General features: G+C 42.6%; 2 protein-coding genes across 2 annotated transcripts; both read left to right on the forward strand.

Annotated features, from left to right (window-relative positions):
- The first annotated feature begins 8267 nt into the window (after positions 1-8267).
- On the forward strand, positions 8268-22279 carry mcm8 (minichromosome maintenance 8 homologous recombination repair factor). The gene is made up of 21 exons (XM_030071414.1): positions 8268-8375; positions 9301-9605; positions 10139-10204; positions 10328-10410; positions 10629-10778; positions 11269-11366; positions 11902-12100; positions 12403-12488; positions 13157-13302; positions 13637-13708; positions 13800-13935; positions 14400-14430; positions 14865-15002; positions 15205-15265; positions 15754-15834; positions 16569-16764; positions 17557-17773; positions 18535-18744; positions 19442-19518; positions 20474-20663; positions 20800-22279. Exons 2-21 carry the CDS (start codon positions 9308-9310, stop codon positions 20890-20892), a joined length of 2628 nt encoding a protein of 875 aa, XP_029927274.1. The 5' UTR covers positions 8268-8375; positions 9301-9307; the 3' UTR covers positions 20893-22279.
- Positions 22280-22562: 283 nt separating this feature from the next.
- crls1 (cardiolipin synthase 1) lies at positions 22563-27817 on the forward strand. Its single transcript, XM_030071152.1, has 7 exons — positions 22563-23191; positions 23563-23700; positions 24898-25027; positions 25166-25251; positions 25583-25651; positions 25889-25980; positions 27284-27817. The coding sequence occupies exons 1-7, from the start codon at positions 22715-22717 to the stop codon at positions 27375-27377; spliced, it is 1086 nt and encodes a 361-aa protein (XP_029927012.1). The 5' UTR covers positions 22563-22714; the 3' UTR covers positions 27378-27817.
- Positions 27818-27901: the final 84 nt, after the last annotated feature.

Below are 27901 nucleotides of genomic sequence, written 5' to 3' on the forward strand. Positions count from 1 at the left end.
AGCATGCGCAGAGCCATTATTGGCGTCAAACGCTGCCTTCCTGTACCGTCGGAAATGTTAAATTACATGTGTTATGATATTGTCATACTACTGTCTGAAATAGCTGTACAAGTCCAAAGTTTATTGAAAATAAAACGACAATAAATGATACATTTTATTTGAACCGTCTTTTGTTGTCTTTTATTGGTCTTTATACTTCTTATACTTTTTTAAAACCTGATGAGTTTATGACTTGTTTTGTTTATTTTATTTAATCTTGCGGCCTGTGAAGCACTTTGTAACACTGATTTTGAAAAGTGCTTTAAAGGTAATTGTTGTTGTTGTTGTTGTTGTTGTTGTTATAGAACTAAAAGTTATCATTTGGCCATTGCTACAAATTAGGCATAGTTCACCAGACTATTAGTCCAGTAATTTTAGGCCAAAACTGGGGTCAACCTAGGACAAATTGCAAGAGAAGCAAACTCAACTGATTTTGTATCCTCAGTATGTCCTGAGTGAGGGGGAAAAAAGTCCCAAGGAATCCCATTGGTGGAAAGTTTTGAAAATCACCTATTTATGACCACATATTGCCAAAAAAACACTGTTTTTAACACACAGATGAATGGGGTTCAAAATTTTACTTTCAGATATCACTATAAAAATTCACAAGTTGATTACACACACAAAGACAAGAAAAAAAGTCAATTACAAGTTCTTTGAATTATTCTGTTTACACATGCATATCACACATTATCTGATTGGATAGGCGCTAATAAGGAATATAAGGAATAAATGCCAGAACAGATATTTAAACAGTGAATTAAAAGGTTACTATATATATAATAACCTTGAATTAAAAGGTTACTATATAACAGTGAATTAAAAGGTTACTATATCTATAGTAACCTTTTAATTCACTGTTTTAATATCGGCATTTATTCCTTATATTCCTTATTAGTGCATATCAAATCAGATAATGTGTGATATGCATGTGTAAACAGAATAATTCAAAGAACTTGTAATTGACTTTTTTTCTTGTCTTTGTGTGTGTAATCAACTTGTGAATTTTTATAGTGATATCTGAAAGTAAAATTTTGAACCCCTTTCCCCTGTGTGTAAAAACAGTGTTTTTTGGTAATATGTGGTCATAAATAGGTGATTTTCAAAACTTTCCACCAATGGGATTTCTTGGGACTTTTTCCCCTCACTCAGGACAAACTGAGGATACAAAATCAGTTGAGTTTGCTTCTCTTGCAATTTGTCCTAGGTTTTTTCATAAAATGACTGGACTACTAGAACACTGATGTATTCCAGTTAATTAAACTGAAAATGACCTGTCCATCCATCCATCCTTCCATCCATCAATCCATCTAGTAAGAGACAACTATAGGGTTTGACAGTATTGATGTCATGGTGTACTGTATGTGATCCAGTCTATAACATTAGGTTGGGACTGCAGAAAGATTAGGTTACTCCTGGATTCCTGTCCGGCTCCCTGCAGTCATTTCAATACAAATCTAGAATATGGTCACTGCTGTTACCAATTCCAACATTTCTGCCTGCAGTTATGGCGTTTGTTTGGTTTACAGGCTTTGCAAGGTGCAACAATTTGTTTCTCTAAAACAGAAATCTGTCTGCATGCCATATGTTTGTACACCACAGAACTTGAATGGAATAGGACATTGAACTGTTTGCAGTGGTCATTTGGCAAGTTCAGAATAAAATGGCAATTGTATTTAGTTGCCACAGTGACAACAACAGGTGTGTCACACTCTCTTGAGAACTGAGAAGATATGTTGTGCTGTGGCTGCTTGCTGAAAGTAACAAATCAACATTAATAGTTAACACCAACTCCAAGTAGTGTGCAGAAGTTAGCCAGATGCAACAGGTACAGTTCTTTGCAATGGGAACGATGCACATAAAAATGGCAGCCGCTGCAACCAAACTGACTCCATTGGTGTCACTGAATCAGGCTGTCACTCTTGACTTGCGCAGCAGGCTTAAATAGACTTTTCTTACCTGCTTACACACTGACACAATAGTGTTAATTACTCCAAGGCCAAGATTTGTGGCTAAACATTCAGGCCAAACAAACCCATTAAGGCCACCACAATTTACTCTCTGAGGCAAAATTGTAGCCAGTGTGTGTGTTTGAGTCCCAAAAATCTCCAGGCCAACTTCTGCTATTGATAGTGCATTAGAATTGTTTTTTTTACTTAAGCACAGGGAATATCATTTACCTATTTCCTGCCATTGTAAATAGCAGTAAAAGTGTATTCTTTAAGCTGCTCACTGTATCTCTGCTACAACAACTGGTGGAAAGACTGCATATCTTCTGACTGTTTTTGGTGGTGGTTGGAGGAGGGGTGTCTATGTATACCTGCTAAACTGAGTAGCAAATCAGTTGTCATATCTAAGGAAACTGCTATGATTACAGGTGTTAGAAAAGCCATGTACACAATAGGACAGAGACAGACTTTAGCCTTACTGCATACCTACAGTAGAGGATCTGTCCTCAGTCGAATGTATCTACCAGGAAACCAGCTTGTTACCTTAAGATTGAGCTGGAAGTCATTACTATGCACTCTGTGGGTGTGTGCACGTGCACATCATGTACACATGCTTGCACATATGTCTACTTGAGGCTGTTAGGTGAAGTTTAGGGCCTGCGAGTGGAGCACTGCTAAAGACAGGCGGAAGGAAGGATCCCTGAGTAGCACAGAGGAGAGAGAGATGAAAGTGAAGAGTTTGTGTTAATGACGGTGGAGGGGAGATCAGACACTGAAGGTCGCGTTTGGATTGGTCAGGAGTCTGTTGGAGCTAATAAGGCCATGCTGTCTGGCCAGGCCTTCTGGTGATGCTAGGAGCCATTTGGAAACATGGTTCTATTTATCTGATGGGTCCCAGTAAGATCTAAAGGCTCAGTGTGGGTCATAACACGAAGAGGGTTGGTCATCACTGCTCTCTGCGATACCAAGTGAGTCACTCTCTCAATCATACACAGAGCAGTGTGAAGTGTTATTACTAACTAATTTCCTGTTTGCTCTATAGTCCTCTATAATACATAATAGGGTAACTCCATAAACCAGAAGCATGACAAAGTGAAATGAAAAAAACCCTCAATGCAATGCTTTGTCCATGTTGCAAAATAGTTTGTTGCAATGTAGTTGTATTGTAGTAAACAGGCCAAATGTTCAAAATCCCTGGTATGGTCCTTTAACTATTGTAAAGTATACAACTTTCTCTGTTCCTTCTCTGCCACACGCCCACTCTACAAGTTTGGGCCAAGCAAGGACCACAGTCTCATCTCCATTCTGCCAATCTAAATAAATTACCCAGGCCCCAGAGGGAGCTGTTTGTTGACCTTATCTATTGCCAGTCCCTCAGAGGTCCACAATGATCAACCAACAAGCCTGGAAGACAGTGAATGAACTCTTCATTCTGAACTACTGCTTTGGCTATGAGTCTGGAGCTGACCATGTGTGTATGGTCATTAACAAGTGGTAGCTTGGCATGTTGTCAAGACTCTGTTTAAAGAATGGTTTGAGGATCCTCTCTGTTGCTGTGTTCACAAGCAGGCTCTCCAGAATAGATAAATTCTGCTAGACATAAGTTGGGTATCATTCAGCATAGTTCAACCACAGACACTCTAATATCTTGAGAAACTCATGACCGCTGATATTCAGTTACAACCAGCCAAGATAAGGAGCAGTGCTTATAGAGTTGTACTAATATGCTTTTACCAAAATTGAGCTGCAATACTGGAAATGCAAAACCTAGATAAATCACAGCAGAACCAAGAACTATTATAAAAATGTTGTATAACTATTTCACCATATGATTTATGGACAAATTAAATGCACACTGAATCTCCTCTCACTTACACAGTCAACTCCCACTCACTCTTACATACATAGTCAAAACCTGGACAAGGGCTGACTTCATTGCATTAAGAAACACTGGACTTTCCCTTCAAGTATGTTGGACTATTATAACAGCAACTGCTCATGTTAATAACAACAATTGCAAAAAAAAAAAAAGCAACCACAGCAATGTTTACACAGATGTCTGGGAGCCAATTTGTCTAAGTGATTGAGCCTGGATTATGAAGGCCCCTGGGCAGGATGGAGGAGGTTCTGTCCATTGTGACCACCACCATATCTAAATACAAGGATACAAGGATACAAGGATACAAGGAAGTTTATTTGTCATTATACAACAGGTTGAATAATGAAATTAAAGTGTGGTTCCCTCTTGATTGATTAATTGATTGTATAGAAAATAAAATTATTAAACATGGAGGAGTGCAGATGGTGCATTTAGTAGTCTCACAGCCTGAGGGAAGAAGCTGCTCTGTAGTCTGGTTGTACGGCAGCGAATACTTCTGTATCTTTTGCCTGATGGCAGCAGGGTGAACAGGCTGTGGCTGGGGTGGCTGTTGTCTTTTAGGATCCTTTTGGCTCTGCGCAGGCACCTCACCTCCCCGATATCACTGATGCTTGGTAGATGGGTGCCAATGATGTTTTGGGCAGTTTTAATCACTCGTTGCAGAGTCTTCCTGTCCTGGGCCGTGCACATCCCATGCCAGTTTGTGATGTTTCCAGTCAGGATGCTTTCAATCGCTCCTTTGTAGAAGCTGACAAGAACTTGGCGTGGGAATTTTGCTTTCTTAAGTTTCCTTAAGAAATACAGCCGTTTCTGGGCTTTTTTAACCAGGGCAGAGATATGTGAAGTCCATGTTAGGTTCTCTGTTATGTTGATTCCCAGGAACTTAAAACTGCTCACTTGCTCCACCTCAGCTCCATTAATGTAGACAGGGTTGTGTGTCTTTGCCTCTTTTTTTCTAAAATCAACTATCAGCTCTTTGGTTTTGCTGACGTTGAGCAGTAGGTTGTTTTCTGTGCACCATTCTGCAAGATGGTTGATTTCCTCCCGATATGAGAACTCATCATTGTTGGAAATCCGGCCGATGATGGTGGTGTCATCCGCGAACTTCACAATAGAGTTCTCTCCATGTCGGGGGTTGCAGTCGTGGGTGTACAGCGTGAACAGGAGGGGGCTGAGCACACAGCCCTGGGGAGCTCCGGTGTTGAGCACTAGAGTGGAGGAGGAGAGACTGCCAATCCGAACTGACTGGGGTCTGTTTCTTTAAATCAGCACCAGTACCTGGAGTTCAAACCCAATGCTGGCCAAATTTTCTGTTTTTTCATTTTTTCCTGCAAAAAAGCCAACAAGTCAGCAGTGACCGTGACATCCCAAGCTTTGGGACATTTTGGCCTGTTAGGGGTTCTGTGCTGGGCCAATCAAGTGTGTATTTAAATGTCAGAATAGACTAACTGCATGCTTGAGCTCGCTTCTAATTCCTTTATTCTGTTGCGATGTATCAAAAGTTGGCAGTGTATATCTACACTATATTACCAAAAGTATTCGCTCACCTGCCTTTACTCATGCTATGAACTGAAGTGCCATCCCATTCCTAACCCATAGAGTTCAATATGATGTCGGTCCACCTTTTGCAGCTATTACAGCTTCAACTCTTCTGGGAAGACTGTCCACAAGGTTGAGGAGAGTGTTTATAGGAATTTTTGACCATTCTTCCAAAAGCGCATTGGTGAGGTCACACACTGATGTTGGTCGAGAAGGCCTGGCTCTCAGTCTCCGCTCTAATTCATCCCAAAGGTGTTCTATCGGGTTCAGGTCAGGACTCTGTGCAGGCCAGTCAAGTTCATCCACACCAGACTCTGTCATCCATGTCTTTATGGACCTTGCTTTGTGCACTGGTGCACAGTCATGTTGGAAGAGGAAGGGGCCCGCTCCAAACTGTTCCCACAAGGTTGGGAGCATGGAATTGTCCAAAATGTTTTGGTATCCTGAAGCATTCAAAGTTCCTTTCACTGGAACTAAGGGGCCAAGCCCAGCTCCTGAAAAACAACCCCACACCATAATTCCTCCTCCACCAAATTTCACAGTCGGCACAATGCAGTCTGAAATGTACCGTTCTCCTGGCAACCTCCAAACCCAGACTCGTCCATCAGATTGCCAGATGGAAAAGCGTGATTCATCACTCCAGAGAACGCGTCTCCACTGCTCTAGAGGCCAGTGGCGGCGTGCTTTACACCATTGCATCCGACGCTTTGCATTGCACTTGGTGATGTGTGGCTTGGCTGCAGCTGCTCGGCCATGGAAACCCATTCCATGAAGCTCTCTGCGTACTGTACTTGGGCTAATCTGAAGGTCACATGAAGTTTGTAGCTCTGTAGCAATTGACTGTGCAGAAAGTCGGCGACCTCTTTGCACTATGCGCTTCAGCATCCGCTGACCCCTCTCCGTCACTTTACGTGGCCTACCACTTCGTGGCTGAGTTGCTGTTGTTCCCAAACGCTTCCATTTTGTTATAATAGAGCTGACAGTTGACTGTGGAATATTTAGGAGCGAGGAAATTTCACAACTGGATTTGTTGCACAGGTGGCATCCTATGACAGTTCCACGCTGGAATTCACTGAGCTCCTGAGAGCGGCCCATTCTTTCACAAATGTCTTGTTTCACAGTCTGCATGCCTGAGTGCTTGATTTTATACACCTGTGGCCAGGCCAAGTGATTAGGACACCTGATTCTGATCATTTGAATGGGTGAGCGAATACTTTTGGTAATATAGTGTATGTTTTCATACATGGTGTTTGATTGGCACCTAATAAGCACTGAGTTTTGATGCCAAAGCCTCGTCCCACAATGACTCTGTCAAGTCAAATACACTTTATACATCTAAGGGATAATCCACAGTAAGGTGTGCATCATGGAAGTAGCTTGCCTCTGCTGAGTGCATTATATCCATTTAACGGACACCTCGGACTGGATTATCCTGCTTATACCACAGTGACTTGCCAAAGAGTTTGAAAAACAGCATTGAGGTACTTTTACTGGGACATCTTGGACACAAAATGAATAACCTAGTTAATGTAGGCACAGGGCTTTTAATGTTTCCTGGGCTTGCTTCTGTTTCAGTTTGTTGTTGGGGTACTCACCAAGACCATAGTAAAAAAAAAGATCAAAAATTCCCATTCAAACCAAGCTTTTGCTCTCATCTTTGGCACTTTCATAAGATTTAATAAGATCTACAAGGTCTGATTATGAATGTATGCAAACTGCCAAACAGTGCTTTTTTCTTCATAGAATGGCAAAGTTTTAGGTTTTGCCTTTCAGCCAACATGGATTGCTCAGATATGAGGGAAAGTGTGTCTAGCATCATGGGCATGCTTGCCATGGGGAGCACCAGGAGTTTCCTGGAGGAGCTTTCAACTTATCCACAATTTTCCTGTGGGAGTTGCTGGGGAAACCATTATCAGCAATTATGTTGCAAACTTCCGGTGCACCAGCGGAAGTAGTAGTTTAGGCGGAAAAAGATTTGAGCTGGCTGGTGGTAACTGGTGTTTACGTTTGGTAAAGTTTCGTTTCATGGATTCAATGTTAGTGGTTGGATAAAGAAAAGGGTTTGTATTGTTGTGTGGTGAGATGTCCCGGAGTTTAGGGACATCGTGTGCTGTCCGTGGTTGTACATACAACCAGAGAAAACTGAACGAACGTCGGCTACAAAACTGACATTTTTACATTGGCAAGTTGAGATAAAACTTTGAAAGGCTTTGAAAGGTTTCTTATTATTCCATATGTTTTTGGTAAGCAAACAAACATGGAATAATAAGCATGCAAGACAACATGAGTGTGATTGCTGTACACACTAATACTAAATATGCATATGACCTCTTTGCACCTGATCTAAGCCTCTCTGTGTGGATGTTACATTCATCTGTAAATCTGAGCATGCAAATGGCTTCAACACACGCCTGCATGTCTGCACACCACAGTGCACTTTCACATCTGCATAAACCCGTAGGCCTACCTCTGGAAATGAAGACAACAGACCTGTAACTGCTGTACTTGCTTGTGTTTTTTTCAGCACTTGCTATTGTCTCATCTATGTGCTGTTCTCTACTCTTGCAATAATGCAGTTTTCCTGGAAGGCTCATTCAAGATAATTCATTGCCTTTCAAAATGTACCAAATGATTGACTTCCGCCCGTGAACACAGTAAACAACCACAGATTTTGGAAAACATGTATTATAGTATATATTTAAGGAATCTTAATGTATAGGATAGAATTGTTTGACAAGGGTAAATGTCCATCGACGCGCAGCTGTAATCTTTTACGAGCAATGGCTGTGGCTTCCTCTAGAGGGCAGCAAAACCCCTAAGCGTTTAGTCTACTACACAGTAAATAACGAAGAAGAAGCTGGTACAGTTTCAGTGGCGCCAGTCGATGAAGGAGGGAAGTTTGTCTGACAATCTGGCAGCTGTTTACATGTTTTACTTCCTTCTGTCACCTTCTAGTAAACATCTGCACGGTTTGTATAACACCAACACACACTTGACACGCTTTGAGGGCTCTCATAGAGGTTTAACGGAACTGTTATAAAGCGTCATTGATAAAGTTCACACGACAGTTGAACGTTATAGTATGGCGAACGAAAGTCCCATGAGTTAAGGTGTATGTTCGGCATTATGGATAGAACAGCATGTCATACTCAACAGACTTGAGCTGTTTTAATGTCATTTTACAAATCGTTTGGATTCACTGAGGACTTCGGCACAAAGTCATCACATCATGCAGCATTTTTCCCTGTAAATATTAACTTTTACAGTTTCAGCAGCAGGTTTTCACACCAGCTTCCTCGCCGCGGTGGGCGGTGACTGTGCTAGCATGAATAGGTTAGATAGGTTAGCCAGGAAAACAGTGGATATTTTGTTGAAATGCAGTGCTTGGTGGATTATTTCCATGCCGAACTTTCAGGTGAGTCGTAACAGTTTGTGTGAAATCTTAATTTATCCTTTGCGGCATATACGTCCTTGTTAATAAGCGGAGAACATTGAATTGGTAAAATTTTGAATGCAGTTTGTTTTGCAACGTCTTTACCTATGAGGGCACGTGTCGGGGCTAGAATGCCATTAACGTTAGGCAAGGCAGTGTTATGGCAAGTTATGGTAAAATGAACAATACTAAAGTTACAGTGTATTCATGTGTTGCCAAGTTACAAGAAGTTATTAATATTCACTGTCTCTTTACTTAGAGGACATAACTCCAAATGACCTGCATCCTCAGACTCACCAGTTAAATTCCTCTTTGCTCACATGCAGCCACACATCCTTTGCAGAACATAACTTGAAAGACTTTTTCCTAATCCTCATTTTGGCACACAAACAAGTCACCAAGCTGTTCTTTTGGCAGTTCACCTTTCTGACTTCTGTCTGTCTTTCTTGATCTTGTCTCAGGAAGGAGATGAGTGGTGAGCAATCCAGGAGAGGCTCATGGAGGGGTGGCAGTGGAGGATGGCGAGGAGGACGGGGTGGCGGAGGATGGAGAGGAGGAGGGGGTGGCGGAGGGTGGAGAGGAGGAGGAGGGGGTGGCGGAGGATGGAGAGGAGGAGGTTGGCGAGGAGGAGGAGGATCAGGGGAAAGGGGAGGATGGAGAGGTAGACCTTGGAGAGGAGGAGGGAGAGGCACAGGGGGAGGAGGAGCAGCAGCAGGAAGAGGAGGTAGTGGAGGAGTGGGAGCCCGTACCACCAGCAGCCAGAGGGGTGAGTTCTCTCCAGTCACAATCTCTTATATTCCCTATGTAACAAAACTTGTTTTTTCAGTGTTTGGAAAGAGTTTCATACATGCCGTCATCATGGAGTATATTGATGGCAATTCGAATCAATTAAGAAAATGGAAAAACATGGGTTTTCAGTATTCTCACGATATTATTTGGCAAAATCATCCTCAGATGTGCCATGAGAATATAATGTGTCCCAGATAAAAATCAGTTTTGCAAAATCCTTGGATGATTATTTTCTTTAGACAGAGGTCTGCTTCATGTTTTTAGCCTCTCAAACATGTTGGTGTTCTGTGTAGAATCCCAGGCCTACAAATCCTGCTGCATGTGTGAGCAAATTATTTTGCTTGAACTGAATAAATGTCAAGCATCTCTCATCTGATCTCCTTGACATGCACAACAATTTGAACATTTAAGCCAGTGACGAAAACACCAGGCAGAACAAGCTGCATCCTTACAGGGCTCAAATATCTGCCACAGTGGTAACGCTCTGCCTGTCTGTCCCCTCCTCTTTAGGTCTCTGTCAGTCCACTCTGGACAGACTGTGTCCCTACAAAGGGTGGGCCCTCTACTTCAATGAAGGTACATCTGTGTGTGCTCGGTGTTCAGCATTGGTTCTGCATAGGGATGATAATGATGACAGTGATGTATAATGTAATACTGTTCATGAATAATAATACTGTGTTTTGGATTGTGTGTGTGCAGGCTTCATCGAGAGCTCCCCCTGCAGGGAGAAGATTACAGTGTTTGAAAAATATTTCACTTCCAAGATTCACCTTTATGACAAGGCTGGTGTCTGCCTCTCTTTCTATCTGAATAATAGTCTGTCTTTCTAGTTACTTGTCTGCCGTTGTCATCTCATTGCCTATGTCTAAAAGGCTGCTTGTGCTAATCAGATATACAAATGTTTGATGGTCTAATTATTGCACTTTAGTCATTTTAAATAATAGCATCAGTTAGATGACCATTTTAATATCTGCATGTTTCTGTGTGCTTGCTCACACAGGATGAGATTGAACGTCAGGGCAGCGTGCTGGTAGATTATGAGGACCTGACTAGAGATGGGAAGGTGCGTGCGGCGCTCCCTGACCTGTCCACTCAGCTGAGGGAACAGCCAGAGGTGATCCTCAACTGTTTGGGAGTGGCCATTCACCAGGTATACAGTCACGACCACCACCATGTCACCATCTGCAAGCTGTAGCCTTCCAGAGCTCAGACTTTTTACACTTTAGTCAGATAATCCTTTGAGTAGTACATACTTAACAATAAACATTTTTAATGCAGTATATGTAAACACGAAGAACTCTCTTCCAAGGCAGGAGCTAGAAGATGTAAACTGTAATTTATTAAGTTAGTAATAGAGAGAAATCATGGAACTGCTCCATAAACCAAGTGAGCAGGAGATAGACATTGTGGTTTTGTGTGTGTGTGTGTGTGTGTGTGTGTGTGTGTGTGTGTGTGTGTGTGTGTGTGTGTGTGTGTGTGTGTGTGTGTGTGTATGTGTGTGTGTGTGTGTGTGTGTGTGTGTGTGTGTGTGTGTGTGTGTGTGTGTGTGTGTGTGTGTGTGTGTGTGCGTGCGTGCGTGCGTGCGTGCGCGTGTGTGTGTGTGTGTGTGTGTGTGTGTGTGTCTGGGTGGGTATTTTCAGGTGTTGACTACAGACCTAGAGAAACAGGCTGCTGAGCTGCAGGGGGAGGAGCTTCCTGTCGCTACACCAATCATCAGCATACCTCACATCAGCGCCAGGTAAAACACACACAAAGCTGTTAGACTACCTCACTTCAACAGTTAGTGACAAATAGAGACATAGACAGAGGTTAAGCTGTCACTCATACAAGCTATATATCATGTAACCATCAAAATTTGGAAAATAAAATTATGCTCCTTCTGTTATAAGTCTGTATCAAATATTCCATGACACTGGATCTTGCATTTCTGTTATGTATTTTTTGAATGATGGTGACTTCTGTGCAGTCCTGTGTAAAGCCCCTTTCACACATGCAGTCTCTCACTGAAATGTTGTGGAGCACTACGCATTGGGTCATGTGTGAATGGGAGCAGGGATTCATAGTCAGGGAAATCTTTACAGCTAGTTTCCAGGAATCCATGGCAATTGTGAAAAGCATTTCTGTCTTGCACAGAAATGCTCCTAATTGTAGCTGCGTGTGTAAATAGTGAAAATCACTAGCGATGCCTTGAGGATATCCCGGTAGTTTACCTGGAACTGTGTGCGAAAGGGGCTCAACTCTCTTTCTGTCTCTTCCTCCCTCTCTCTGTCAAGGCTGTATAACTATGAACCTGTGACTGCACTGCGGACTCTGCGGGCCAGTGTGTTTGGGCGGCTGGTGTGTGTGAGGGGCACGGTGGTCAGGGTGAGCAACATCAAACCTCTCTGTACCCGACTGGCCTTCCGGTGCCTGGGATGCTCACACATACACTCTCTGCCTCTGTCGCATGGAAAATTTGCAACACCCACCAAGGTATACACACACATACACACACACATGCTCAAATGCACTCTCTCATCACTCATACATACATTCCCTGAGCCAATCACTTGACAGGGAGACAATTGATAATACCGTGTTATTGTATGCATCATAAAAGAAAATATATTTCATGATCTCTTTTGCGCTCTCTGCCCTGACAGTACACTGACAGTTTACTATACCCATGTTGTACTACATGTATATTCACACATATTCCCTGACAGTACTACATCGATAACTTACTTTCATTTGTTTTTGTTTCTATTTTTGGGTGTCTGTGTGTTCTCTGTCAGTGTGTCCAGCCGGAGTGTCGCAGTCGTTCTTTCACCCCCATCAGGAGTTCCCCTCTCACATTCACTGTAGATTGGCAGACCATCAAGTAGGTCTCACACATACGCGCACACACTCACACACACAAAATACTGCTTGCGTATGACATGCACACAACATTTAGTGGTACTAAAAAGAAAAGCAATGACAAAGTGTGACCCTCTCCAACTGTTAATAGTAAGTATTAGCTGCAGCAGAATTTATTGCAAGCTCTTTTGAATTCACCAAAAGTGGCCAATTGGTGGCGTCGACAGAGAATGAATTCACACTTTTACACTTTTTTCCAAAACTGACAGTGTTTTTAGTATGTGGCAATAAATAGTGTGCTGCTGCGTTTGCCTGGGTTCTTTTTAGGCAGAGTTAAGACAGTAGCACAAAAGTTAATGGTAGGTGCTAATCTGATCATAAAGAGTCACTGTGGGGCACAGTGGCTGTGTTGCCGGAGTTTCTGGGACGTCCTATCTGCAGATAGTGGCAGCCACTGTAGCCCAGTCGCTATGGAAACAAAGTCGCACAACTGTTTTTTTTTTCTCCTTATCAGCACAAAATGCGGTTGAGGCAGGCTTTTTAACCAAAAAAAAAAAAAAAAAAAACATGGAATAGTGTGAGTGCACCCTTCTGTATGGACATTTTCTGATGCAGGCATGCAGCCTTGCTCTAAGCCTGACACATACACAATGTATTTATAGTGAGCTCTGCTTTTTCATGTCACCCCAGGGTGCAGGAGTTGATTGGTGGAGAACAGAGGGAAGCTGGACGAATCCCACGCACCGTAGAGTGTCACCTGACCTCCGACCTCTGTGACAGCTGTGTCCCTGGAGACACTGTCACCGTGACAGGAATAGTTAGGGTTACTAATGATGGTAAATTCACATACACACACACACACACACACACACACACACACACACACACAAACACATATTCTGAGCAAGGTGCATAGTCTGCTATAATTTAGATTTCCTGTTATACCACAAGTAAAAATATCATTGACTGCAAAAAATGTTGAAAGTGACAGGTGAATTTTGGGATGCACCTATGGCCTGTCCAGCTACTAATGATTGTTTTCAAGCATGTATCTAGTCAGTGTGAAATGGGGTGTTACTGAAAAGTAGCACACATACACCACCAATCTGCCTTTTGATAAATAATGATTAAAAACACACAAACACTGAACATGAATTTATTTGTGTGCAGGCACTTCCAGAGGGAAGGACCAGTGTATGTTCCTCCTCTATATTGAAGCCAATTCAGTCAGCAACACTAAAGGTTTGTGTACATATGTATTTGACTTGATGAATTGTTTCGAATTATTTTCTTGTTCCAGGATAATCCGTTTTTGTTTCTGTTGAATGTTTAGGAGGTCAACAGTCGCAGGTGGGAGGTCAGTCGGGGTCGTTTGGAGGTCAAACTGGAGGGGAGGAGTTCAGTCTGAAGGAACTGTATGCCATCCAGGAAATCCAATCACAGCCTGACTTGCTGAGGCTCATAGTGCAGTAAGATGGATACCACTTACAAAGCCTTGAAAAAGCATGTGGATAAGCTAATACATGCATTGTTAGTAAGATAAATACAACAGTTTCTAAAAGCTGACATTTCTGGAGATGTTAAGTTTTTGACAGTAACAATATCTTCATACAAACTTAACAGTAGAAACAGTTTCTAGAACAGTAGAAATAATCACATATAGTGCAGAGCTATACATCAACCAGGAAATACTAACACTCAAATCTACTGAGACCAATAATGCAGTTAGACAATATTGTTATTATTAGTAGTATTACTAACTGATGCAGAGGTATTGGTTATAATCAATATTTTGTCTCATTTTATTATGTTATTTAAATTTATTTTCATCAACTGTTCTAAATGTTTTGTCAACAAATGGCCTACTAATGATTTTCACCAATGTGCTAACACATGACAAGACATTACTTAACACTGTCCTCTCTCCTTTCAGATCTCTGTGTCCTGCCATCTACGGCCATCTGGTAAGTTGGGTGGTGTGTTGCACATTAGACGTGCCTAATAAGGATTAACTAACAAGATTATCATTACAGATTACAAATGACATTGGGATTACAAATGAGTTGATAGATTATGGCTTCCTCTTGATTCACTGAACAGTTGTCTTATTCATACCCAATAACCAGGGAATGTTTCCTGTAACCTTGCTCTGTCAAAAATAATAGTTGTCCTGTTATTCTGGCATAAATTACCAGTGTAACACGTTGTATATCAAACACAGCAGTCAGTGCAGATGGTACTGTTCCACTGAGCTAAAACTGGTCTCTTCAGACAGCGTTAGTCTTTGAAATGACAAACTTCAGCCAACTGCCTCGGTACTTAGGCTCACTGTCCCTGTGCTTAGGGTTTGAAACGGCTAAGTATCAGGGTAATGAGCTAAAGTCCTGTATGTCTCTAGCTGGTGAAAGCTGGCCTTGCCTTAGCCTTGTTTGGTGGCAGACAGAAACAGATGGGCCGAAACAGCATCCCTGTCAGAGGAGACCCACACATCCTGGTGGTGGGAGACCCTGGGCTGGGGAAGAGCCAGATGTTACAGGTAACACTGAGTACACACTAAACACTTCAAATTAGCAAACCGATCATGGATTCAGCTGCACCTCATGCATATAATCACAGTGAAGAATGACCTTAAGGGTTTTGTGGCTTACGTGTGCACTTTCTGAAGCTGTCTTTGTTCTCTGAAACAGTTTTAAAGTGGAAACTTTTGTGTTTATGCATGTGTTCCTCTTTGTGTGCAGGCAGTTTGTAATGTGGCTCCCAGAGGAATCTATGTGTGTGGCAACAGCACCAGCACCTCAGGTGAACAGCAGTGTCTAAATTATGTATTTATGTTAATTATGCGAATTATACTCTGGACAGATATGCAGATCTGTTACAATATAATGATGTTGGGAAATTAATGCCAGCCTGGCTGTGGCTTGTAAATCTTGCTATTTCGCCAGCCATCTTGTGAGTAAACAGCCATCATCCCGAGGTCCTTTTTTCTTGAATGAATTTTGCAACCCACCAGCCAGTGTAACCAGATAAAATTGTTTTCAGCCATGTATTCTGATGGAGTAGCCAAAGGAACCATGTCAATGCCTCGCAAGGCTCAGAGTTAATTGCATGTCTTTCCATCTTCCTCAGCACAGTTGTCTAAGAGTATGATGTCTCACTTTGTCCCCTTTCACTAAATATAAGTCCTTTTATCTCTGTGTCGTGTGCCAGTGTCTCCAAGACAAACTCTTGAACAGTATTTTCTGGACTGATTCTTGTTCTGAATAATACATGAGGTTTTCTTTCTGTAGGCCTGACAGTGAGTTTATCCAGAGACCCAACATCAGGGGATTATGCTTTGGAGGCTGGAGCTTTGGTACTGGCTGACCAAGGTAGGGATGGGAACTGGGAGGGTGTTTGCATGTGTATGTGTCTGTCTTTATAATAGTTTATGAATGTGACCTTTGGCTCCTACCACCAGTCATGAATATTTATATTAATTTGCAAGAACCTGTGATAATGTAATGGAGACTCAGCACAGCTACAGTAAGTGGTGCCTATCCTGGGACACTTGAGTTTTAGTTGGCCTTTCAGTGGGCACTGAAGTGTGTTCAAGTGAAAGAGAGAGAGGAAAGAGTACTCATTTTTAGATAAGGGTCATGCTTTTTAAAGCTGCGTAAGGCAATTTTAATGTAAAAATAGACCCATCTTCCCACTGTTGAGTATGGTCCTTGGCAGCTAAATGATGCCATGTTGGATTTTTTCTGGGTGTTGAACTTTTTTTCAGTTATTTTTCAGTTGCTTCTCATTGGTATGTGGGGCTACAACCATGCGTCAGTTCCAAGAAAACACCTCCCTGGCTTTTTCTCTGTCCTTCAGAATCAGAAACAGCTTTATTGGCTAAGTATGCATTCACATACAAGGAATTTGTCTCCGGTAAACTGTGCTCTCTCTTAATTTACATAAATTAAATAACAAAAGAGAAAACAGAAAGGGTGTGAAAAAATAAACAAGTAAACAAACAAACCAGTATAACAACTATATACAGGATGATGTGCAGTGATGCAGTTCTCTTCCTCATTCTCTGTTTCATTCCTCTCCCTCATGCGTGTCTCTCTGTCTCTAGGTCTGTGCTGCATTGATGAGTTTGATAAGTTGGGTAACCAGCAGCAGGCTCTTTTAGAAGCCATGGAGCAGCAGTCTGTGAGTCTGGCCAAGGCTGGAATAGTTTCCTCCTTGCCTGCCAGGACCTCGGTCATTGCTGCTGCGAACCCCACTGGAGGACATTACAACAGAGGCAAGACTGTCTCTGAAAATTTAAAGTAAGTCAGTGGAACAGTCAGTCAGTCAGTGAATTAGCCTGTCAGAGTGTCGCTGCTCTGACACCATTGGAGCATATCACAACACAGCCAAACTGTGTCTGCTCGTCAGTGTGTTATGCAATGCAACATATATCATGTAATGCATGTGATTAATTTGAGGACCTTAAAGCTTCATTGAAAAATTAATGCAATGTTCAACTTTTAAACATTTTTTGACCCTTAACTGCAGTTGATGTCACACATGGCACAAGCACATCCTGCTAGCCCTGAGCTACCAAATACCAATAACAGAGAAAATGAATTACAAGACAACCTGTGGCTGTCTTGGTTTAAGTTTAAAATGTCATCTAAATGCCAAACATGTTTTTGCTAGAGCTTCCAGTGATGGTATTAATGGGTTAAGCAGCGGTGCTCGTCTGTGCTCATCAAACACAGAGTGTGTAACAGGCAAATCTGTCAACAGAGCACAACTGAGCGATGCTAACCCTGACCTATGGTGGATGGTAGGCACATTATTGTTGTTGGACACAACGGGATGAAAAACATATAGGATGTGTAAGAATTCATCATATGTACCTCCTTGAAGAGCAACATTTGTTTCCAAAGTACATGACTATACAACACAACACTAACAACATGGGTAAGCAAGCAAGTAATTTTATACATTTTATATATGTGATTAATCATGATCAGTCCATGACCACCTTGTGATTAACACAACTTTCAAATTAACCACTTGACAGCCCTGGTGTTCATATACGTATTTGAATTGTATTTACTGTGTGTTTTCAGAATGGGTTCGGCTCTCCTCTCTCGTTTCGACGTGGTCTTCCTCCTTCTGGACATTCCAGAGGAGTCACATGACCGCCGCCTGTCAGAGCACGTCATGGCAACCAGGACAGGAAGAGGTGGGGCCAGCAGCGCCATGGTTACCAGGGCTAACAACAGCGAAGCAAGCACCTCCGTGCTACTGGAACACTGTGACACCCCCCTGTCTGAACGCCTGCAGGTCAGAAAATATACCGTACAGTACACAACATCCACGCACGGACTGGAGTGGTATTTGTCCAAAAAAGGAAAAAAGGTCACCGGTGTGGTGCATCAGACTCAATTAGGATGTATAAATGAACAAATAATATCCATTGTAACCCGGCATTTGAATTTTGAATATTTAACCCTGATTTCTATCAAAATAACTTTGAGCCATTTTCCAGTTTGGCTCACAGGCAGAGAGAAAAAGCCCGTCACACAGCATCCAATTTGCTAAAGCATAGAGCTGACTTAAATTAAAAACTAATGCAAGTTCGACTTCTTCACCTCATGAAAAGGTCTGTAGTGACCGTCCATACATGAGTTTGTCTTCAGCCACAAGAATCTAGATTGAACATCTCTCTGTTGTGCTTCATGTCATGTTTACTGCAGTCAGCTTGCATGAAAGTAGTCCTTGCTGAAAAAAAACAATTGAACACATATTTGCAAATGTCGCTAAATACAATTTTAGATGAGTCTATGCTCCACTCTGACAACAGTGCTGTTTTTCTGTAAACCAGAGCAAAATTCGTCCTACAAGGAAAAACATGGTGCTGTTTTAGTTTGCCCTTCTCAAACGTACTGTCAATGGCTTTTGATGGAAAAAAAATCCAATCTGTCACACTGCACATATGCCAGTCATGATCCTGTTTGTATTGTGTTCACTGTATTTATGCCACATTTATAGCGTGTGTGTGTGTGTGTGTGTGTGTGTGTGTGTGTGTGTGTGTCTGTTTCCAGATCCCTGCAGGTCAGTTTGTGGACGCCATCCCCGCATGCTTGTTGAGGAAGTACATCAGCTATGCCCGTCAGTACGTCCATCCCTCTCTCTCCCCCGAGGCAGCGAGCACGCTTCAGGACTTCTACCTGTCGTTGAGATCCCAATCACAGTCTGCTGACGCCACACCCATCACCACGCGACAGCTGGAGTCTTTAATTAGACTGACTGAGGTAAGTTTCCATGCGTTTGGCTATTTGCGTATTCACACGTCACACCTTTTTCTCAAAAGCACTTGTCAGTACACCACCAAGTGTCCTGGCTGGTGTGGTCTTTCTCACAGTGGCAAACTGGGCACAGCTCTTCAAAACCTCGATATCAATATTGTGCATATGACTATGGATGTGTAAGATATTTACACACAAGAGATTTATGATAAACAATCACTAGTAACGTGGATATGATGACCCAGCAGGTAGAGGCAAGTAACAGAACAGCTAGAACAGTAAGTAATAAGTAATAAGTTCACAAAACTGCATCCCTTTACTGTGATGCAGCCCTCAAAACCAGGAAAAGACAACACTGATGTCATATCATAATATTACAATATCCAAAATCTCAGATGATTTCTAATCTCAGATGATTTCTAATCTCATATTGTATCGATATAATCTTGTATATCCAGCTGTACTTCAGGTTTATCACTCATTTCTGTAAATCTGTTTGTCTCTCATTCAGGACTGCGCAGTTAAACACAAAACAATTAAAAGCACTCGCACTATTTAAATAGTTTGAGAATAATCATTATTGGAGGCAGCTCTACTTCAGTCATAAAAATAAAACTTTATTAGTGTATAGCAAAAGGTACAAATTGCCTACGACTGTCCCAAATGTGTGTGTGTGTGTGTGTGTGTGTGTGTGTGTGTTTAGGCCAGAGCCAGGTTAGAGCTAAGAGAGACGGCTTCCAAGAGTGACGCCGAAGACGTGGTGGAGATCATGAAACACAGGCAAGTAACACCAAAATCACTGCAGCTCGCACATCACGGCTCTGTTCATCATCTGGATCAACGGCTTTGGTTTTCATTCAAAAACACCAAATAGCAATTTTGAAAAATAAACTACAAGTTCATGTGCATTGCCTGCTAACCTCAAGTTAAAATGTAAATGTATTATCCTTAAGTTAAAATGTCATTGTATTTGTTCTAATATTGTGAGGTGTTTGTTGCTGTTTTCAAAAGGTTAATTTTGAAAGAAACATACTAATTACATCCGTCTCTCTAGTCAGGCAGACGCTTATAAAAGGGGGTTCAAATTCGCAGGGGTGTGAGTCTGTGTTTCTGTGTATACAATCATACCTACTGAGCGCGTTTATCAGCCTGTTTGTATCCCTCTGTGCAGTTGGCAAACACCTATTCATTCGATGCAGGAACTTTCTCAGTCTGTGTGTTGTCTGCCTGTGTTTCTGTTTTTAGCCTGGCAGACACCTACACCTCCCTCTGCTGCCTCTTGTTTTTCTTTGTTGTTTTCCTCTGTCTCTCCCTCTCTCTCCTGCCATCTGTCTCCATATTTTTATAGTCTTGCTGCTACCTTTTTAGGGCGCCTAGGGTGTTTAAATTTATATCTGCTCTGAATTCATTCCTCCAATAAATTATATTAGACCCTGCAGTTTATTTGCAGTAAACAAACAAACAAAATAAAGCATAGCACATTGCAATATACAACTACAAATCATCATTTACTCATACCTTGGTGATGTACAGTTTTATAAATTTAAATGTCTTGATTATTATGTTAATAGAAGAACACTGATATATTAAAGTAATTAAGACCAAGTGTTAAAATTCATCGTGAGCATTTCTAGTAACATAATCAAGGGTTTCATCTGAACTTTAATTGTGCAGCCCCGGTCAATTTTCTGTCTAATCTGTGTGTAAACAGTGTGTGTCTGGTTGTGTTTTTCAGTCTGGCAGATACGTACTCAGACGGTCTGGGCAGTCTGGACTTCCAGCGCTCTCAGCTGGGGTCGGGCATGAGTCAACGCAGCGCTGCAAAACGATTGGTCAACGCACTGCACTCGCACGCTCTGAGGACCAACCAGAAGCTGTTTGATCTACAGCTGCTCCGATCCGTGGCCGACAGACTGAAAATACAGGTAAAAGCACCGAGTCGCACTGAAGCACACATACATAAACACACACACACACCTGGCTGTGAGAGACTGAAATACTGTACACACACTCAGAGCACCAACAGCTGTGTGTGTTTCTTCTCTCATGTCTTCCTTCCAGGTGTTAGACTTTGAGGGGCTGATCAGTTCCCTGAATGAACAGGGTTTCCTGCTGAAGAGGGGACCGAAAATGTACCAGCTACAGACCGTCTGACCGCTCACACCACAACACACACAGGCTACACAGCCGCTGCTAACTGCAGACCCAACAACACGGCAAGTTTTCACTCTGAATGAACGAGTTATGAGGCACTGTCTCAAGAAAACTGCAACATCAGATCACAGTTCCTCCTGGTGAAGAAAGCTACCAAACAACACCAACAGACTGTCTGAATACCAGCACCAGAGACTCTTTCTCGAGACCTTACAGCGAGCTCAGTGTGAATAAACAGTTTCCCTGCTGCTGAAGAGGAGCCAAGCAGCTACAGACCATCTAACTACAGACCCTGCAAGTCTGACATGGACGTCATGCCAAAGACAGGAACCAAGAGCAGCCAGCGACAGAGCCTTAAATGCTCAGAGGAGTGATGATCGCTGCTACAATGTTGTGCATTTATTGACATCCAGAAACCTAATGCCAAGTGTGGTTTGACAAGGACGACTTGATTGACTAATAAACTGTGAGAAACAGTGGCCTAAACACACACCAGTAGCTAAAAAAGATGGATATGCTGGCTCATAAAGTAAAAATAAGAACACTGGACCAAGGTGGCTTAACTGAACAGATAGACCCTGCCTTCAGTGTGCACACACACACACACACACACACACACACACACACACACACACACAGAAGATCACTGAAGACGCAATTGCAGCAGTTCTGTTTGAAGCAAAATGTTTGTGTTCTTCTTAAATGGCATGTTCGACCTTTTGTTGTCCTCTCATTTTCTGTTTCAGCGTTAGTGTTCGAAGTTCAAAGTTAAAGTTGGATTCATGACAGAGGAGAGGGAGATTGGCTTGATGGTTTTGACTTATGCAACTTATTTATTGAATGAAATTGTTACTCAGTGAATAGGTGATTCTGTTTTACTGTACAGTAATTAGTAGCTCATTGACTTTGCTTTTTATACAGATGAACCTGTTTTGAAAGTGTAATTTACTTGCATGGCTTTACTTCAGTATTGATTTATGTGGGTATATAAAGAGAAAAGCGTCCACATCTACAACTCCGAGCTCCTTGGGACAGACTGGTTTCACTGTAAGCGTCTGCAGCTTGTCCTCTCTCTGCAGAGCTGTTTCCTGCACACTCATTAACACCCAGCTGCTAAGTAAAGGTCAACACAGTGAAAATTAATTATCTGGGGTTGTGCCTCATCTAATACCAATACCGAGCAAGATACTTATTGTCAGTGCTCAGGGGGATTTGTTTCTTCTCTTTTTTGTTGTCTCAATGACTATTTAACCTGCTGTTTTGTTATTTTTGTACAGCAATGACTTATTTGTCTTGGAAACATTCAGTATAAATAAATGTCTCCACCACTGGTGAAATCCAGGTGATTGACGTGTTATTTACCCTGTAAAGAAAAGCTGGATAATGAATAAAACAAAAGATACGTGCTTTTCTACAATAATAAACAGGGATGGAATAATCCCAAAAGGACCGTAGTCCTTGTTATAATAAGTATTTTTCATACTTATTTCATATTGGATCTTACAATAACAAAGTCCAGACTGACCGCTGCCTCGATAAATGATAAATGTTTTGCAGTTTCTTTTAAGGTCTTTACCGTCATTTTCTGAACTCTTATTGCCATGCTTCTGTGTGTGTTTCAAACCCCAGCTGACCCCCATGGTTTCTGTCAATAGCAATTTTACGACGTCGTAACGTGCATCCGGATCAGAATACGGCAACATGGCAGCCTGCTGGTCAGAGCTGCTGTTGGCTCGGTCCTGACCGTCACTCACGGAAACCTCAACATGGCAACGGGGACGGACAGCGCGAGACCAGCAGGTCGGTAACGGAGGGCTTTTACATGATGTTTCTGTGTTTTCGGGGCAGCCGCGCGCCGCTGTGCTCGAGCGGCACCGTCGCGGCTGTTCGCTGTTGGGTGGCCGCGCGCCAGGCGAGTGTGTGTCGGCTCGAGGGTGCGTCATGGCGGAACAGGCACACACCTGTCACCGAGTGCGCGAGACTGAAGCCGTCCGCGCCCAACGGCTCGTGGCTCCTCAGGCTCAAACTGCGGGGCTCCGCGTGCACGGACAGCCGCGCCTCGTGCTGGTACGGAATCAGTTCAGAGGGCGCGCCGAGACTCTGGCACGCGCACGGAGCCCTGTGTCTTCACCGGAGAGGTCACGAGAGGTCGGTAGCCAGTCTCCGGTCTCTGCTGTCACCTGCAGCGCGAGGGCTGTGCAGCGGGAAGCCTCAGGAGCCTCGCGAGGACGCTCCGCCATCGGACCGCGGTGAAGCCAGTCCGGTACCGGGACAGGGGCTGTTCAAGTTCAAAGAGCTGGTAGGTGTGTGTGTGTGTGTGTGTGTGTGTGTGTGTGTGTGTGTGTGTGTGTGTGTGTGTGTGTGTGTGTGTGTGTGTGTGTACCTGGTATTGCTAATGTTGTGGGGACATAAATCTGTTTACACAGTCATGTTGTGGGGACTCGCCTCCCTTATGGGGACAAAAAGCAAGTCCCCATAAGGGAGCACCATTAATTTTAGGGTGAAGACTTGATTTAAAGCTAAGGTAACTTTAGGGTTAGGGTTAAGGTTAGGATAAGTCTCCAGGAAATGAATGTAAGTCAATGTAATGTCCCCAGAAGTGATGGAAACCAACGTGTGTGTGTGTGTGTGTGTGTGTGTGTGTGTGTGTGTGTGATCTGCTCTCTGCAGTATGAGAATCCGTGGACGGTCCCCAACCTGCTGTGTGTGTGTCGGATTGTGCTGGCACCGTTCCTGGGTTATCTGATCATCCAGCAGCACTTTAACCTCAGTCTGGCCCTGTTTACACTGGCTGGAGCTACTGACCTGGTGAGACACACACACACACACACACACACACACACACACACAGGATGTTGTGTTTATCTCGATACTATCACGATACTCGGGTGCCAATTTGATATGTATTGTGATTCGTAAGTATCATGATTCTGCTTGTCCTGCAATTCAATGTTATGATTTGCAATTTTTGTTTTTTGAAATATTCTCTCGTTTGTGGATGTCAAGTTTCATGAGGCTGTGATAATCCTAGAGGTCACTATAGGTCATGTTAGACAGTGAAGTGAAGTTTCAAAAAAGTTTCTCACTAGATATCCTGAGGTCAGAGGTCAAGGGACCCCTTTCGAAAATGCCAGTTTTTCACTCGCCAACATTCAGCCTAACTTTGGAGCGATGTTGAGTCGCCTTGCCGACAGTCGAGCGTGACGTGCTACCAGTGAGAATCCACTGGTTGTGTCATTTCACATGATACCAACACACTATATGTGGTGCAATGTGATCCCATATCTGTACTTTCAATAGATTCAGTAATAACAAAAAAAAAAAAAAAATTCAAAATGTTAATACGTGATACTGGACTGAATCTTTTGTTTTTAATTCTCCCACCCTAACACATAAACACTAACACTTTCTCCACTCTGCTTGAGAAGGTTAAAAAATAATGGTGTGTCACAAGCATGTGCTCGTAACATTTCGAACGTACTGAATGTGGCTCCTACCGGGATTCTGCCAGATCAGACAGGACCTGATGTGCAGATGTACAAACCGGTTTCTGGGGCAGTGCAGAGCGTAGTCGCAGGGTGAAAGATGCAAGAGGGAACGGCGTATACTTGAATGGTTTAGTCAAGCTGTTGGGGATCATGTACAGGAACATCAGACCCTCCAGAGCCCAGATGGGAGGCACCACAGAGGGAGGCTGCCGGGTCGTACACGGAGCAGGAAACAGCAGTGATGATAGACGTAGCAATTTTCAAGGAAGTAAGAACTGAAAGAGGAACTGGAGAAATGTGGAAAGTGACCGCTAATGTGGTTTATTCAATTTACCAGCAATTTGGTCTTGTTGGTGTCTTCCACCAGTAATGCACTTATAACCGCAGCACAATAGCATTAGCACAATATAACAAACTTTTAAAATAAACACATTTATATTGCATCATCAGGGAGAAAGTTCCCATCATAATCACTGATCTCTTCGTCTGTCCTTTGCACTTTTTCTCTCGCGCTCAGTTGGACGGCTACATTGCCAGAACGTGGCCCAATCAGAAGTCGGCGTTGGGCAGCGCTCTTGACCCCCTGGCTGATAAGATCCTCATCAGTGTTTTATATGTCAGCCTCACCTATGCTCAACTTATACCAGGTATATATAGACGTGTGTGTGTGTGTGTTGTTTTGCATGGTGGCTGCTACTTTCCAACTCTGGTGTATCTCCCTGTGGAGCTGTGATGATGATAGATTATAATATTGTGTGGTTATTTATTATTGATCTGTGTTCTAGCTCCATTGACAGCGCTGGTGATTTCCAGAGACATCGGTTTGATAGCTGCTGTTTTCTGGGTCAGATACAAGACTGTACCTCCACCGGTAAGTCACATTTAAGTGTGAATGCTGAGCAGATGCAGACATTACACACCTACACACTGCTGTGTTCAGCTCAGCGACAAGACTGAGCCACCCTGAGAGGAGAGACACACTGTACAAGCACACTTTTCACTAGTCCATGTTTGCTCATTTTCACTTGAAAAAAACTGGATACCAAGTTCTTCAACTCTTTGTTGCAGGATTGTTTTCATCTGGATCCCCACAAACATTATACTTTGCATGCTCATATTTTCATGTCCATCATGTGTTTGGGAGTAAAAGGAACAAACTATAAAATGTGTGTATCTGTCAACCTCTTTGTATTTCTCTGCAGGTGACCCTCAGTAAATTTTTTAACCCTTGCTACACCACAGCCCAGCTCAAACCCACGCTCTTCAGCAAGGTGAGACACACACTTACACACACACACACACACACACACTCACACTTGGAGTAAGTGAGAGAGAGTGTGAGTGTCAAAATTGTATTAAATTAAGTGAAAATAATGAGCACTTAGACTGTAAATGTGAAAGGCTTTAGTGTCTCAATGTTTTGCTGTTAGTCTTAACCAGCCTCGACAAACAACTTTGTGTGTGTGTGTGTGTGTGTGTGTGTGTGTGTGTGTGTGTGTGTGTTACAGGTGAACACAGCCATCCAGCTCCTTTTAGTAGCAGCTTCCCTGGCAGCCCCCGTCTTCCAGTATACAGACAGTGTGCTGCTGCAGTGTCTATGGTAAAATACACACACCTCATATACATGCACACACTCACAGTGAGCTGCTCCAGTCTTTCAGTCAGTCTCTATGGTAATACCCAGAACTCCTTCATCTATTCCTTTTTGATAATTTACCCTGATGTGATTGCAGTCTTTATATTCTTTTTTGCAGTCACGTTGTTTCAGCAGAAACAATAGATTTGTTTTTGTTTTGAGGCCAGTTGTTGTTTTGAATTCTGTTTTTATCTGAAATTATAATGTCACCAGAAACTGCCGTGTTTAAGGAGGAATTACATCTTTGATATTAGTGATGTAACTCTCCCTCTGGCTGCCATATTGGAGCTCCACAGCTCCTGGGCAACAGTGGCTTTGAACAGCTGACAGGATTTCTAAATTTATGACTGCTGTCTGTCTTCAGTAGACACGTTTAATATCTGTGCTGTGTCTGATGAGGAGCTGAGCCTTTTAGAACCAATACACTGGATCAGTTTTGTGTTTAGAACATTTTATCTTGTGTGTGGTCCGCTAATCACATGCTTGGGACACATCTTTATTTATTTAGTAGAATGTACTCTCAGCTGGTAGTTAGGATTAACAGCAGGTACATTGTTAAATTAGTCTGCTGATTTGTCAGGTAGCTAAAAAAGCCAAAAACCACCTTATTCATGTCCTCCGAGCTGGATCTTCTCAAAATACATTCTATAGTGCGTTGGAGTAGAAGCTAGGGTGAAGGACAAGATGATTTACTGTGTGACATGGAAAGCAGTTCATAAGACTATTCAGCTTTATTTATAACCAGTGGTAGAAAGAGTACTAAAACTACTCAAGCTGAAGTAATGTGACTCTGCTGATACTCTGATACACAGTTACAGGTGTAAAATGCTGAAGTTATATTTTTATATTTAAGTTTGCTTGTCTTTAGTAAGATAACTCAAAAACAGATTGATGAAACTTCATGGAGGGACTGGTAACAAATGAAGGGTAAGATGATTAAATTTTGGATTATCCAGGTCAAAGGTCAGGGTCACCCAGAGGTCAGAAGTCAAATTTTGGTCAATATCTCCAGAATGAACATTGTAGAAAGATGCAGCGAGATGTGTTATGTTGATGCAGGGGCTTGTGCAGTGTGGCAGATGTTGCTTTCTCTGACTGCTCTTATTTGATTGACCTGATCGAGCCGAAAGCACATTTTTCAAGTATCATTTTTAGTAGTATTTTTTAACGTACCGCCACAAGAGGGAGGCAGATCATACAGAATTGGAAAATGTGTTACTCATTTTCCAGTTTCCACTCATTTTGCGTATAATGTTGTGTATTTCAGGTACACTACAGCAGTGACCACAGCAGCTTCAGGCTACAGCTACTGGCACTACGGTCGCAAGACTGTGCAGGTATTAAACGCCAAATCACCATGACAACCACAGCAGGAAACACCCAGACAGCCTAACAGAGACAACAAATAGCCAGCGCCTTGGCACTGAGTAGTCATGGAAAATGCTGGAAAGAGGCATGTACAGTCGTCTGGAGCACTGACACCATGTAGCCGTGACAACCACACCGTGTCGTCATGACAGTGACATACGGCAGCCGAGGCAACAAGTGGTATATTGCAGCACTACAGAAACCTAACAGCTCTGCCACTGGACTGGCTGTGGTCTAGAGACAAAAACACACACAGATACAAACACATCAAGCGCTATGGCAGGAACTTCGATTTTTTTTTTTGTTTTTGTTTTTGTTTTTTCTTTCTTTTTCAATCTAGAGGTTGCTATGCCAACCTAATCATTGTCAAATGATTGTCATTTTTGTAAAACAATGATTTATGATTAAAAAAATAATAATCTGCTTTGGTGTATACACTGTGTGCGTGCATCCACTTGCATGTGTGTGTATGAAGGGCTAGATATCCACAGGAAGAGGAAGCCAGATGTTTAATCCT

Source organism: Myripristis murdjan, chromosome 15, assembly GCF_902150065.1.
Source record: "Myripristis murdjan chromosome 15, fMyrMur1.1, whole genome shotgun sequence".
Taxonomy (NCBI): Eukaryota; Metazoa; Chordata; class Actinopteri; order Holocentriformes; family Holocentridae; genus Myripristis; species Myripristis murdjan.

What these genes read in the sequence shown, in the direction of transcription:
- mcm8 (XM_030071414.1), top strand. Translation starts at nt 9,308, where the DNA reads ATGAGTGGTGAGCAATCCAGGAGAGGCTCATGGAGGGGTGGCAGTGGA. An exon ending in TACCACCAGCAGCCAGAGGG is followed by an intron (nt 9,606 to 10,138) that starts GTGAGTTCTCTC and finishes CCTCCTCTTTAG; the next exon opens with GTCTCTGTCAGTCCACTCTG. An exon ending in CTGCCATCTACGGCCATCTG is followed by an intron (nt 14,431 to 14,864) that starts GTAAGTTGGGTG and finishes GTATGTCTCTAG; the next exon opens with CTGGTGAAAGCTGGCCTTGC.
- crls1 (XM_030071152.1), top strand. Translation starts at nt 22,715, where the DNA reads ATGATGTTTCTGTGTTTTCGGGGCAGCCGCGCGCCGCTGTGCTCGAGC. An exon ending in TGTTCAAGTTCAAAGAGCTG is followed by an intron (nt 23,192 to 23,562) that starts GTAGGTGTGTGT and finishes TGCTCTCTGCAG; the next exon opens with TATGAGAATCCGTGGACGGT. An exon ending in CTATGCTCAACTTATACCAG is followed by an intron (nt 25,028 to 25,165) that starts GTATATATAGAC and finishes TCTGTGTTCTAG; the next exon opens with CTCCATTGACAGCGCTGGTG.